The sequence below is a fragment of the Salmo salar genome, chromosome 01 (genome assembly GCF_965601325.2).
Source record: "Salmo salar chromosome 01, fSalSal1, whole genome shotgun sequence".
NCBI classification, from domain to species: domain Eukaryota; kingdom Metazoa; phylum Chordata; class Actinopteri; order Salmoniformes; family Salmonidae; genus Salmo; species Salmo salar.
In genome coordinates this window covers 156,552,521-156,565,372 of record NC_138291.1, presented here as the reverse complement: position 1 = coordinate 156,565,372, position 12,852 = coordinate 156,552,521, and the positions used below count along the sequence as shown (strand labels likewise).

General features: G+C 45.3%; 1 protein-coding gene across 1 annotated transcript; it reads left to right on the top strand.

Moving 5' to 3' along the window:
* The first annotated feature begins 75 nt into the window (after positions 1-75).
* LOC145850350 (patatin-like phospholipase domain-containing protein 7) lies at positions 76-3,682 on the top strand. Its single transcript, XM_082957389.1, has 6 exons — positions 76-192; positions 431-504; positions 906-932; positions 1,127-1,133; positions 1,668-1,755; positions 2,464-3,682. The coding sequence occupies exons 1-6, from the start codon at positions 76-78 to the stop codon at positions 2,487-2,489; spliced, it is 339 nt and encodes a 112-aa protein (XP_082813515.1). The 3' UTR covers positions 2,490-3,682.
* The last annotated feature ends 9,170 nt before the right edge of the window (positions 3,683-12,852 follow it).

Sequence of the window (12,852 nt, the reverse complement as noted above, 5' to 3'; positions counted from 1 at the left end):
CACAGCAATAAGACACTGGAGGTATGAGCACAGTTCCGTTGTCAGGGTGGTATTTGACCTTTGACCCCTGTAGATATGGCTGCCCTATGCGTGTTGTGTGCATCAGTGAAGAGCAGTGACTACTGCGAGTACATCAGACCGCCCATAAACCGATACCGCACACTGGAGTTTGGCAAGTTCGACAAGATCCCTGTGAGTCTCACTCTTTGTCTTCGACATGGGGAGTTGGTCTGTCATTCAGTCTCTTTTTTGCTTCTTCTTGCTCTCCCTCTTACTGTAGACCTCACTTCTTCACACTTCACCATTCATCTATCTTTCCTCCTCCTCAGTCAAAAGTGTGAAAAGGTTTTCAAGGATTGCCTGAGATTAGCTACATTAGATTCAGCCTTGTATATATTGTTTGTGTGTGAGAATGATGTGTGTCCTGCAGGAGGTGGGTTACCAGCATGGCAACACTGTGTTTGATGTGTGGATTCGCAGTGGAGTGGTGGAGAACATGCTGGAGTCTCGTAACACACACAGCAACAACAATGTGAGGGAGAGAGTATCAGCGAGGGGGGGAGTATCAGCGGGGGGGGGGAGGATCAGGGAGTGAGGGAGAGGGTCAGGGAGGATCAGGGAGTGAGGGAGAGGATCAGGGATTGAGGGAGAGGATCAGGGAGGATCAGGGAGTGAGGGAGAGGATCAGGGATTGAGGGAGAGGATCAGGGAGTGAGGGAGAGGATCAGGGAGGATCAGGGATTGAGGGAGAGGATCAGGGAGTGAGGGAGTGAGGGAGAGGATCAGGGAGTGAGGGGAGGATCAGGGAGTGAGGAGAGGATCAGGGAGGGAGTATCAGGAAGTGAGGGAGTGAGGGAGAGGATCAGGGAGTGAGGGAGAGGATCAGGGAGTGAGGGGAGGATCAGGGAGGATCAGGGAGGGAGTATCAGGAAGTGAGGGAGTGAGGGAGAGGATCAGGGAGGATCAGGGAGTGAGGGAGAGGATCAGGGATTGAGGGAGAGGATCAGGGAGTGAGGGGAGGATCAGGGAGGGAGTATCAGCGAGGGGGAGGATCAGGGAGGATCAGGGAGTGAAGGGAGAGGATCAGGGAGTGAGGGAGAGGATCAGGGAGTGAGGGGAGGATCAGGGATGGGGTATCAGGGAGTGAGGGAGTGAGGGAGAGGATCAGGGAGTGAGGGGAGGATCAGGGATTTAGGGAGAGGATCGGGGAGGATCAGGGAGGATCAGGGATGGAGTATCAGGGAGTGAGGGAGAGGATCAGGGAGTGAGGGGAGGATCAGGGAGGATCAGGGAGGATCAGGGAGGGTGTACCAGGTAGTGAGGGAGTGAGGGAGAGGATCAGGTAGTGAGGGGAGGATCAGGGATTGAGGGAGAGGATCAGGGAGGATCAGGGAGGGAGTATCAGGGAGTGAGGGAGTGTGGGAGAGGATCAGGGAGTGAGGGGAGGATCAGGGAGGGAGTATTAAAATGAAGAAAAGCCTTACTCACTATTAGAGATGGAATGGCAGACATTTACAGAGTTTTGATGATGCTGTTTTTAAAGTAGTGCTCTATATATGACTGGATATTGTAAAATGGTGTATTTTAATGCGATTGTTTTGAATGATTTCTGTATGAAGCCCCTATTCAAATATACCTGTGCACTGTCTGTCCCATGTGTCCTGCAGGGACCTGTGACCTGTCCCAACGCCTCCTTCACTGACCTGGCTGAGATCGTGTCCCGCATCGAGCTGGCCAAACCTGCTCTGGTAGACGGTGAGACTGCTACATGATCTTATCTGCACATAGAGCAGCAGAGTGCTGTGGAGGTCATGGAGGTCCAACAGGCATCACAAGGTGTAGGCAACAACAAGACCACAATACCAAATGACCTCTGAGACCGTAGCTATTTGGCAACAAAAGTGCCATCCTGTTTTCACAACCTCACAGCAACATTTTCACAACTTTGTAAAAAGTATTTTATTTTGCCAGCTGGGAAGAGGCTGCGAGCCAGTAGCTAGCTAGCTGTTTACTTTTCTGTTGCCATCACAGTAGTAGTTTAATATTTATGTTTTTAGTGCCGCTCTACTAGCTTTTGACCCCCCTCTCGTCTCTCTTTCATGGGATTGGCTCGCTGCCTCCTGCACATTGCTGTCCTGGGGAAAATAAAATAGAATTTTATTTTTGTCTTCCTCCTTCCTTGTTATTGTTGAACATTGTTTGGGCTCTGTGAGATGGGTTGTGTTTATGCTGCCGCAGAGCAGAGCCACGGAAGTGGTTGGTTAAATGATGATGAACATGCAGCTATGGCTAGAGTGGCGTTTTGTTACAGTTCCTGTACTTACACTTCTCCTTCCCTCTCTTTCTCCTTCCTTCCTCCCTCCGGTTGTACTTGTACCTCACTCTTTTATTACCCCTATCAACTCTCTTCTTCTCACTACCTTTTTTTCTTTCCTTCCCTCTTTCCATTCTTCCATATGTCAGAGCAGTCCGACTACCACACAGACTAATAGCAGGAGGCGGTGGGGAGTGCCTACTCAGACATTGAGCTGTCCAATCACTACAGCGAACACACCACTAAGTGGGAGGAGACTGCTGACACAGTGCAGTGAAGCTTTGAATGTTGACGTTTCTTCTTGGTTTATCTCGGTATTGCATCACTTTCCCTCTCCTTTGAGACTAAAGCCTGAGATCAGCCTTATGACCTAATCACTGTAGCTCCACCTCTTCCTCAGGAGGAAGATCTGCTGGACAGGGGGTGCAGACGTCGCCATCCTCCCCCAGGCACTAGTGGGGGGAGGGGTAAAATGTGAACTACAGTGCGTAGGCTGATGCTATATGGTGCTTATGTACAGGCACATCCAAGACAGCTGTAAAACACAGCTGATTTGACTAATGAATCATTAGCCTTTACTTACCTCTAGAACTAGCTTTATAGATGTACTCACATGACATTAAGCCAATAAATGCAGTATATTTTTTGAATGTGTGTTTATCCATACAGTGCAGTATAAAGTAGTGCCTTTATCACAGCTAATGTTGATGCTAGCACCAGAAGCCTTGCATTGTGTTGTAGTAAATGGAACATCGTACAGATCGTACAGATCCCATGTGGTTGTAAGAGTGTGTCCTAAATAGCACCCTATTCACTTCAGTGCATTATGTAGGGGATAGGATGCCACAAGAGACGCAACCTGTCTAAAGTCTAAATGGAGCAAAGAGGCAGCATGTGTTGTGTGTGAGCGCATGTCAGACCCGGAAGGAGGATGTATCATGAATGTTAGTGTGGCATTTCTCTAGCGGTTGGCGAAGTTGATACTGCTGTAGGGTCAATGTATGGTCAGCCTCACAGTTCTGGATAGGGTCCAATTCAAAGGCACAATTCATGTGGTACAATAAACACATATTGAATGAATTAGCTAAATGGAAAGTGCTGTTGGATAATGATTGATGACTACAGTGAAACAATGAAAAAGATATATGAATGTGGTGCCACGTTTTACAAAACGCATACATATATGCTCAGTGAATGCAACAACGCTTTTTGTGACTTACTGAATTAAACTGGACAACTTGACCATTTCAACATTTCAAGCTGCTCAATGGTGCCTTTTATATTGACTGACTATTACATGCTGATTAGTTCCATTTTAATGTTGAGCACAGTTCGCCAATCACCCAGTAAAGCAATGAAGGACTAAGAGTTGCTTCTGTCTGACAATTTTTACCAGATAATGTTTTTGATAATACAGTGCATAACACTACTCACTAATAATAAACCACTATTGGTTAGTTGAGTGTTGATTTTATATCTCTCTATTTCTCTCTGGGACTAAACACCTCCCTGTGCAACTGGATCCTGAACTTCCTGACAGGCCGCCCCCAGGTGGTAAGGGTAGGTAAAAACACATCTGCCAAGCTGATCCTCAACACGGGGCCCCCTCAGGGGTGCATGCTCAGTCTCCTCCTGTACTCCCTGTTCACCCATGACTGCATGGCCAAGCACAACTCCAACACCATCATTAAGTTTGCCGATGGCACAACAGTGGTAGGCCTGATCATAGACAACAATGAGACAGCCTATAGAGAGGAGGTCTGACCTTGCAGTGTGGTGCCAGGACAACAACCTCTCCCTCAATGTGATCAAGATAAAGGAGATGATTGTGGACTACAGGAAAAGGAGGACCGAGCACGGCCCCCATTCTCATCGACGGGGCTGTAGTGGAGCAGGTTGAGGGCTTCAAGTTCCTTGGTGTCCACATCACCAACAAACTAACATGGTCCAAACACACCAAGACAGTCGTGAAGAGGGTACGACAACGCCTATTCCCCCTCAGGAGACTGAAAAGATTTGGCATTGGTCCTCAGATCCTCAAAGTTCTACAGCTGCACCATCGAGAGCATCCTGACTGGTTGCATCACCGCCTGGTATAGCAACTGCTCGGCCTCCAACCATAAGGCACTACAGAGGGTAATGCGTACGGTCCAGTACATCACTGGGGCCGAGCTTCCTGCCATCCAGGACCTCTATACCGGGCAGTGTCAGAGGAAGGCCATAGAAATTGCCAAAGACTCCAGCAACCCAAGTCATAGTCTGTTCTCTCTGCTACCGCATGGCAAGCGGTACCGGAGCACCAAGTTTAGGCCCAAAAGGCTTCTTAACAGCTTCTACCCCGAAGCCATAAGACTCCTGACTCCTAATCAAATGGCTACCCAGATTATTTGCATTGTCCCCCCTCTCACCCCCATTTTTACGCTGCTGCTGCTGCTCTCTGTTTATTATCCATGCATAGTCACCTCTACCTACATGTACAAATTACCTCGACTAACCTGTGCCCCTGCACATTGACTCTGTACCGGTACCCCCTATATATAGCCTTGCTACTGTTATTTTATTGTTGCTCCTTAATTATTTGTTATTTTTTATTTTTTCTTTATTTTTATTTTATTTCTTTCTTTTTTACTTCAGTTTATTTTAGTAAATACTTTAACACATATTTTTATTAACTGCATTGTTGGTTAAGGGCTTGTAAGTAAGCATTTCACTGTAAGGTCTACAAATAACATTTGATTTGATTTGATCTTTGTCCTGATAGGGAGGGAATTTGTTTAAGCTGGCCCGTGGCACTGGGTGGATGAAGTTTGCACCAGGTTCAAAATGATTCCATTCTTTTGGTAACCTGGTTGCCTCCCTGGCATGAGCCGGCTGCCCTGTTCAAAGCCGATGGTGATGTCGGCTCAAAACAAAGAGAGGTATTGTCAAGACTTCCGACAGGTATGTTCACGCAAGTGGAGAAATGAGTTAGAATTCAAGGGTTTTCACATGCCATTGATAAACATGCATATAAAGCTTCATCTGCTGACCTTCTGCCTCCCTCCCTCCCAGACATATGCTATATGTTTCTAAATGATCCGTCCTTCTGCCTCCCTCCCTCCCAGCCATATGCTATATGTTTCTGTATGATCCGTCCTTCTGCCTCCCTCCCTCCCTCCCAGCCATATGCTATATGTTTCTGTATGATCCGTCCTTCTGCCTCCCTCCCTCCCAGCCATATGATATATGTTTCTAAAAGAGCCATCATGCTGCCTCCCTCCCTCCCAGCCATATGATATATGTTTCTAAATGATCCGTCCTTCTGCCTCCCTCCCTCCCAGCCATATGATATATGTTTCTGTATGATCCGTCCTTCTGCCTCCCTCCCTCCCAGCCATATGATATATGTTTCTAAAAGAGCCATCATGCTGCCTCCCTCCCTCCCAGCCATATGATATATGTTTCTAAATGATCCGTCCTTCTGCCTCCCTCCCTCCCAACCATATGATATATGTTTCTGTATGATCCGTCCTTCTGCCTCCCTCCCTCCCTCCCAGCCATATGATATATGTTTCTGAATGATCCGTCCTTCTGCCTCCCTCCCAGACATATGCTATATGTTTCTGAATGATCCGTCCTTCTGCCTCCCTCCCTCCCAGCCATCTGATATATGTTTCTAAATGATCCGTCCTTCTGCCTCCCTTCCTCCCTCCCAGCCATATGATATATGTTTCTGAATGATCCATCCTTCTGCCTCCCTCCCTCCCAGCCATATGATATATGTTTCTAAAAGAGCCATCATGCTGCCTTGCATGACTTATCTGTGGTGGCGCAGATACTAGTTTGATTTGAGCAAGGCATTGCGCCATCACTGGTTTAGACCGGTCACGTGGCGGGCCATAGCCTGGTGCACCAGACTATAGGTCCAATGCAGCTAATATGAAATCATTTCTGGGTAACAATTAAGTACCTTACTGTGATTGTTTTTAATTAAAACGGTCAAAAAGAAACAAACAATTTCTCAAGCAATAATCTTGCTAGGACTGTCTGGGAGTGGTCTGAGTGGGGAGGGGAAAAATTTAAATCAGGTTTGGAACTCTTTCTTATTGATCTATTCAGGCAGGCTAAAACTCCGTCCCAACAAAACAGGCTGAAATTTCAGGCGGCATTTTCAAACAGCTCTTACATTAAAAGGTAATTATTCACAATTTCACAGTGTTATTCCAACCTTTTATAGTGTGGTAATGTATAGAAAACACAGGAAAATCACATTGCTGACTGCACTGGGCCTTCAAGATTCAACTAAGCGGTTTGTATTGTTGTTGTCCATTTCAGTTCTACTGATAGTATCTACTGTTGGTTGGGTAGGTAGACATGATTGACAGGAGGCTCAATTTGGATCAGACAGTTCGAGCCTTTCTTAGTCTCGAATCAGTTTGGAAATCAGTGTCTCCTCTCTCTTACATCTGTAATGCAATGTAGGCTGCGATTCCATTCCTCCAGTTACAGGCTTCTTCTCCGTTTCCCTTTAGGGGGAGACATTGTGCCACATAGTGATAGTCCTGAGTGGGGGAGGGATGGGGAGAGAGAAAGAGAACGAGATGAGGATGTGTGAAGAGCTTGTTTGTTTCCTATCATAGTGGACACAAGCAGGTTGGTGTAATGTGAGGATAAATCGGCCACTGCCAGGGGAGAGGTTTCACACATGTATCACATGACATCACAGTGTGTTTTAGACTAATCCAGTGTTATTGACGTTTGGTAATGAGGTTTTTCACACTCGCCTCCCCAGGGACGAGGGGAGTTTGATGAGGATCTGATGGGGGAATTTGGGTCAGAAAGAAGAGAGAGGGAGGGAAAAGGGGAGGAGAAGAGATGGAGAGCAAGCAGAGCGGATGACCTAGACAGGATCAATATGTCAGAGGGAAGAAATCACAGGGTGAAACGTGAAGGTATTAAAGCAGCCAAATGAACAGTCAGTTATGGGAAAATGGGGGTTTGGGGGTCCATGATTTTTGGAAGGTCATGCTTCATGGTCATACATTTCTCTCTCACACTCAGACTTTTTGAACAGGGACACAGATGACTTAAACAGGTAGGTGGGTCACTTTCAATGCTTCAGGTATTTTAAAACCTCATTCTGACGCATAGAAACACAGACCCATTCACCCTCAATCACTCACCTCCTACACAGACATTGTCACTTACAGTATGTCCATTTGTTTACATGCAGGTAAACTCCCACACACCTCCTTTTCTATATTAGTCTTACTCACATAATCGCCTCTGCACCATATTCTGTTCAGTTTAAACCAAACCATTTTTGTTTTGAAGCTAATTAATAGGTTTTTAATTTCAGTGTAAATGTTGGTCATTTTTCTTGGTTTAATTGGGGTGTTGATTATTTTACTATTATGTGCTTCAATCTTTCTCGTTTAATCACAGCAATTGTTTGTGTGTAATTAGTTTTTTATCTGTTCTATGTCCTACTACAGTTCCCCTTCTCAGGAGTTTGAATGGAAAAAGTATATTTCCAAACAAAATTTGTTTAATCAAAACTATGTGCCAATGTTCCGGCGTACACGTCTGTACAGATACAGTTTGGCATAGAGGAACTATGTCACTGCTTACGTCACTGCCTTGTTTCCCACATCCCCCAGACACAAAATAGTAGCTAGCAAGATGGTGATCATGGAGATTATTTTTAAACTGTGCATTTTGCAAGTGCCTAGTTGCATCAACTATTTTCACTTAAACCACCTCAGGTCTTGCCTGCAAACTTTTTTTGAATTGTGATGTTCTGGCATGTCTGCCTCATGATTAGCAGGGGGAGTTGTCTGTCTGAAGTGGACCCTCTCCAGAAATGCTTTTCCTCCCCTTTTTGAAGTTACCAAGAAAGTCTGTCATTAATCCCAGACCCCAGTCACTGCTTTTGCCAAGAGTCTGAGTTTTCTGAAACTAGCTATCGCTAAAAGGGTAAAAAATAATCTAGGTAACTAACTTGATTCTTCTTCCATGTACTACTAAGTTTAAATTATTGGATCGGCATAAACATGGGCGAGAGAGAGTTTCCTTCAACCATATTTTTTGCACCAGTCTTGGCACTATTCCTTTAAAATCCAAATCACATTGAGATTTACTTTATAATTTAAACCTAACCTACAGTATGACCTGACCCATCATCATATGTATTACTGGTCCCCTAGTTGCAAGAAGTGACATCCCCCCCCAAAAAATAATATAAAAATGAAACAGAAATATTTTTATACAACTAAAATGAAATAAAAATGACCAAATCAGGTCTAAAAACAAACTGAAACTGTCACACCCTGGTCTGTTTCACCTGTCTTTGTGCTTGTCTCCACCCTCTCCAGGAGTCTACCATCTTCCCTATTATCCCCTGTGTATTTATACCTGTGTTCTCTGTTTTTCTATTACCAGTTTGTTTTGTTTAGTGAAACCTACCAGCGTTTGTACCCCTGCTCCTGTCTGTTCTTGCTCCTGTTTTCTAGTCCTTCCCGGTTTTGACCTTTCTGCCTGCCCTGAGCCTGCCTGCCATTTTATACCTTGCCCCGCCTCACTAGATTATTGATCTCTTCCTGCCCTGACCCTGAGACTGCCTGCCGCTCTGGACCTTTTGCACCCTCTCTGGATTACTGACATCTGCCTGCCTTTGACCTGTCGTTTGCCTGCCCCTGTACTAGAAATAAACGTTTGTTTCTTCGACACATCTGGGTCATACCTGAAACCTGATAGAAACTAAACTGAATTTCAAAGAAAAAGAAAGAAACAAAATAGTACAAAGAAAACATACGCCTCCCGAGTGGTGCAGCGGTCTAAGGCACTGCATCGCAGCGTCACTACAGCCTGGGGTTTGATCCCAGGCTGTGTCACAACCGGCCGTGACCGAGAGTCCCATAGGGCGGCGCACAATTGGCCCAGTGTCGTCCAGGTTAGGGAAGGGTTTGGCCGGTGGGGCTTTACTTGACTTTACACGCTCTAGCGACTCCTAGTGGTGGGCCGGGTGCCTGCAGGCTAACCTCGGTCATCAGTTGAACAGTGTTTACTCCGACACAATGGTGCAGCTGGCGGGTGTTAAGAAGCGCCGCATTGTGGGTCATGTTTCGGAGGATGCATGACTCGACCTTCGCCTCTCCCGAACCTGTTGGGGAGTTGTAGCGATGAGACAAGATCGCAATTGGATGGAGAAAAAGGGGGTAAAAAAATTGATATACATTCTAATAAATAATATAAAACCCCAAAACTATAAAAACCTTGGCGTATGCGCTTGCCTGCGCGTGTTTGTTGGCACACTTACTCAGGGGAGGATTAGATGTGACATTTCAAAAGATGCAGACTGACCGCGTCTCTTCAAGGAGCTTTGAGTGAAATTAAGCCTAGCCCCATAGTTAAGGTCGGCTGGGAAAGTCACTTCATCTCATCTGTAAGATCTAAACATTGTCCTCTGACAGTTCATCTGGCAATCTGCCTGCAGACTTCTGTGCAGTAAGACTCTCCCAGTGTCTCGTTGTGTCCCAAATAGCACCCTATTCCAAAGTAGTGTACTATGCAGGGAATAGGATGCCATTTGGGACACATCCTTATTGTCTGTATTAGTGATAACATGACACCAATATCCCATCACTTGACAGATACCATAAGGAATCAGTGTTGTGACAAAAGCTGATTGCAGTGTTCTTCTGGGAGGATGGGTGTATTGATTTGCCTGTTTGCCTCAAGACAGGGTCCATTCATCTATAATAGTGCATGGTTCTGTAGACGGGTGTAGCTTGTTCTGCTTCTGTTGAGGTTCTCATTTGTCTGCAGAGTTCAATACTTCACTTCTATTAGATGAAAATGTTGTGGATTAGACAGCGCTTGACTTGTGGCAGGAGCTCACCGGAACTGAGTACCGGCACCTCAAATGTTCAACTGCTTGAACTCCTGTTCCTCTTAGAATATTAGTTCAAAAGTATTGTGGAGCTCCTAAATATAAACAGTACTGGTACCCAAAATGATTTCCATAACCTATTTCAGTCCAAGTCAAGCACTGAGATTAGATTAGTTGGCAGTGGCCATATCTGTATATACACTGCTCAAAAAAATAAAGGGAACACTTAAACAACACAATGTAACTCCAAGTCAATCACACTTCTGTGAAATCAAACTGTCCACTTAGGAAGCAACACTGATTGACAATACATTTCACATGCTGTTGTGCAAATGGAATAGACAACAGGTGGAAATTATAGGCAATTAGCAACACACCCCCAATAAAGGAGTGGTTCTGCAGGTGGGGACCACAGACCACTTCTCAGTTCCTATGCTTCCTGGCTGATGTTTTGGTCATTTTTGAATGCTGGCGGTGCTTTCACTCTAGTGGTAGCATGAGACGGAGTCTACAACCCACACAAGTGGCTCAGGTAGTGCAGCTCATCCAGGATGGCACATCAATGCGAGCTGTGGCAAGAAGGTTTGCTGTGTCTGTCAGCGTAGTGTCCAGAGCATGGAGGTGCTACCAGGAGACAGGCCAGTACATCAGGAGATGTGGAGGAGGCCGTAGGAGGGCAACAACCCAGCAGCAGGACCGCTACCTCCGCCTTTGTGCAAGGAGGAGCAGGAGAAGCACTGCCAGAGCCCTGCAAAATGACCTCCAGCAGGCCACGAATGTGCATGTGTCTGCTCAAACGGTCAGAAACAGACTCCATGAGGGTGGTATGAGGGCCCGACGTCCACAGGTGGGGGTTGTGCTTACAGCCCAACACCGTGCAGGACGTTTGGCATTTGCCAGAGAACACCAAGATTGGCAAATTCGCCACTGGCACCCTGTGCTCTTCACAGATAAAAGCAGGTTCACACTGAGCACGTGACAGACGTGACAGAGTCTGGAGACGCCGTGGGAAACGTTCTGCTGCCTGAAACATCCTCCAGCATGACCGGTTTGGCGGTGGGTCAGTCATGGTGTGGGGTGGCATTTCTTTGGGGGGCCGCACAGCCCTCCATGTGCTCGCCAGAGGTAGCCTGACTGCCATTAGGTACCGACATGAGATCCTCAGACCCCTTGTGAGACCATATGCTGGTGCGGTTGGCCCTGGGTTCCTCCTAATGCAAGACAATGCTAGACCTCATGTGGCTGGAGTGTGTCAGCAGTTCCTGCAAGAGGAAGGCATTGATGCTATGGACTGGCCCGCCCGTTCCCCAGACCTGAATCCAATTGAGCACATCTGGGACATCATGTCTCACTCCATCCACCAACGCCACGTTGCACCACAGACTGTCCAGGAGTTGGCGGATGCTTTAGTCCAGGTCTGGGAGGAGATCCCTCAGGAGACCATCCGCCACCTCATCAGGAGCATGCCCAGGCGTTGTAGGGAGGTCATACAGGCACGTGGAGGCCACACACACTACTGAGCCTCATTTTGACTTGTTTTAAGGACATTACATCAAAGTTGGATCAGCTTGTAGTGTGGTTTTCCATTTTAATTTTGAGTGTGACTCCAAATCCAGACCTCCATGGGTTGATAAATTGGATTTCCATTGATTATTTTTGTGTGATTTTGTTGTCAGCACATTCAACTATGTAAAGAAAAAAGTATTTAATAAGATTATTTCTTTCATTCAGATCTAGGATGTGTTGTTTAAGTGTTCCCTTTATTGTTTTGCTCAAAAAAATAAAGGGAACACTTAAACAACACATCCTAGATCTGAATGAAAGAAATAATCTTATTAAATACTTTTTTCTTTACATAGTTGAATGTGCTGACAACAAAATCACACAAAAATAATCAATGGAAATCCTATATATATATATATATATATATATATATATATATATATATATATATATATATATATATATATATATTACAACATCAGCTTTAAAATCCGAACGGATTATTTTCTCTTTCATGAGATACAGATAGTCGTTTGCATAATTTCTCGTTTTATAGCTATTTTTATAGCTTCTTTTATTTATTATTATTATTTTCTAGCATTATGGCCCAGGCCAAAGCACTATAAGATTTGTTACAACTTACCACCAGACTTTTGCTGTTGTCCATTATGAGGCCCAGCAGCCTGCTCTGTCTCCTCCATGGATTTGTCGTGCTGCAGGTAATTCAAATTGACTTACATTTTTGCCTGGATTCAGATCTGTTCGTTTATTTACCTGAAGCTCAAATAACCACTATATACAGTTCAATGATGGGATGTTGTTTTTTTACCTGAGGCTTAAATAACCAGTATATACAGTTCAATGATGGGATGTTGTTTTTTACCTGAGGCTTAAATAACCAGTATATACAGTTCAATGATTACATTTTACATTTACATTTAAGTCATTTAGCAGACGCTCTTATCCAGAGCGACTTATAAAATGGTGCATTCACCTTATGATATCCAGTGGAACAACCACTTTACAATAGTGCATCTAAATCTTTTAAGGGGGGGGGGTTAGAAGGATTACTTTATCCTATCCTAGGTATTCCTTAAAGAGGTGGGGTTTCAGGTGTCTCCGGAAGGTGGTGATTGACTCCGCTGTCCTGGCGTCGTGAGGGAGC

Bases quoted from the DNA above. Each gene is read 5' to 3' on its own strand.
- LOC145850350 (XM_082957389.1), top strand. From the start codon at position 76: ATGGCTGCCCTATGCGTGTTGTGTGCATCAGTGAAGAGCAGTGACTAC. The intron at 193-430 runs GTGAGTCTCACT...TGTGTCCTGCAG, and splicing joins GCAAGTTCGACAAGATCCCT to GAGGTGGGTTACCAGCATGG. The intron at 505-905 runs GTCTCGTAACAC...GGGGAGGATCAG, and splicing joins GTGGTGGAGAACATGCTGGA to GGAGGATCAGGGAGGGAGTA.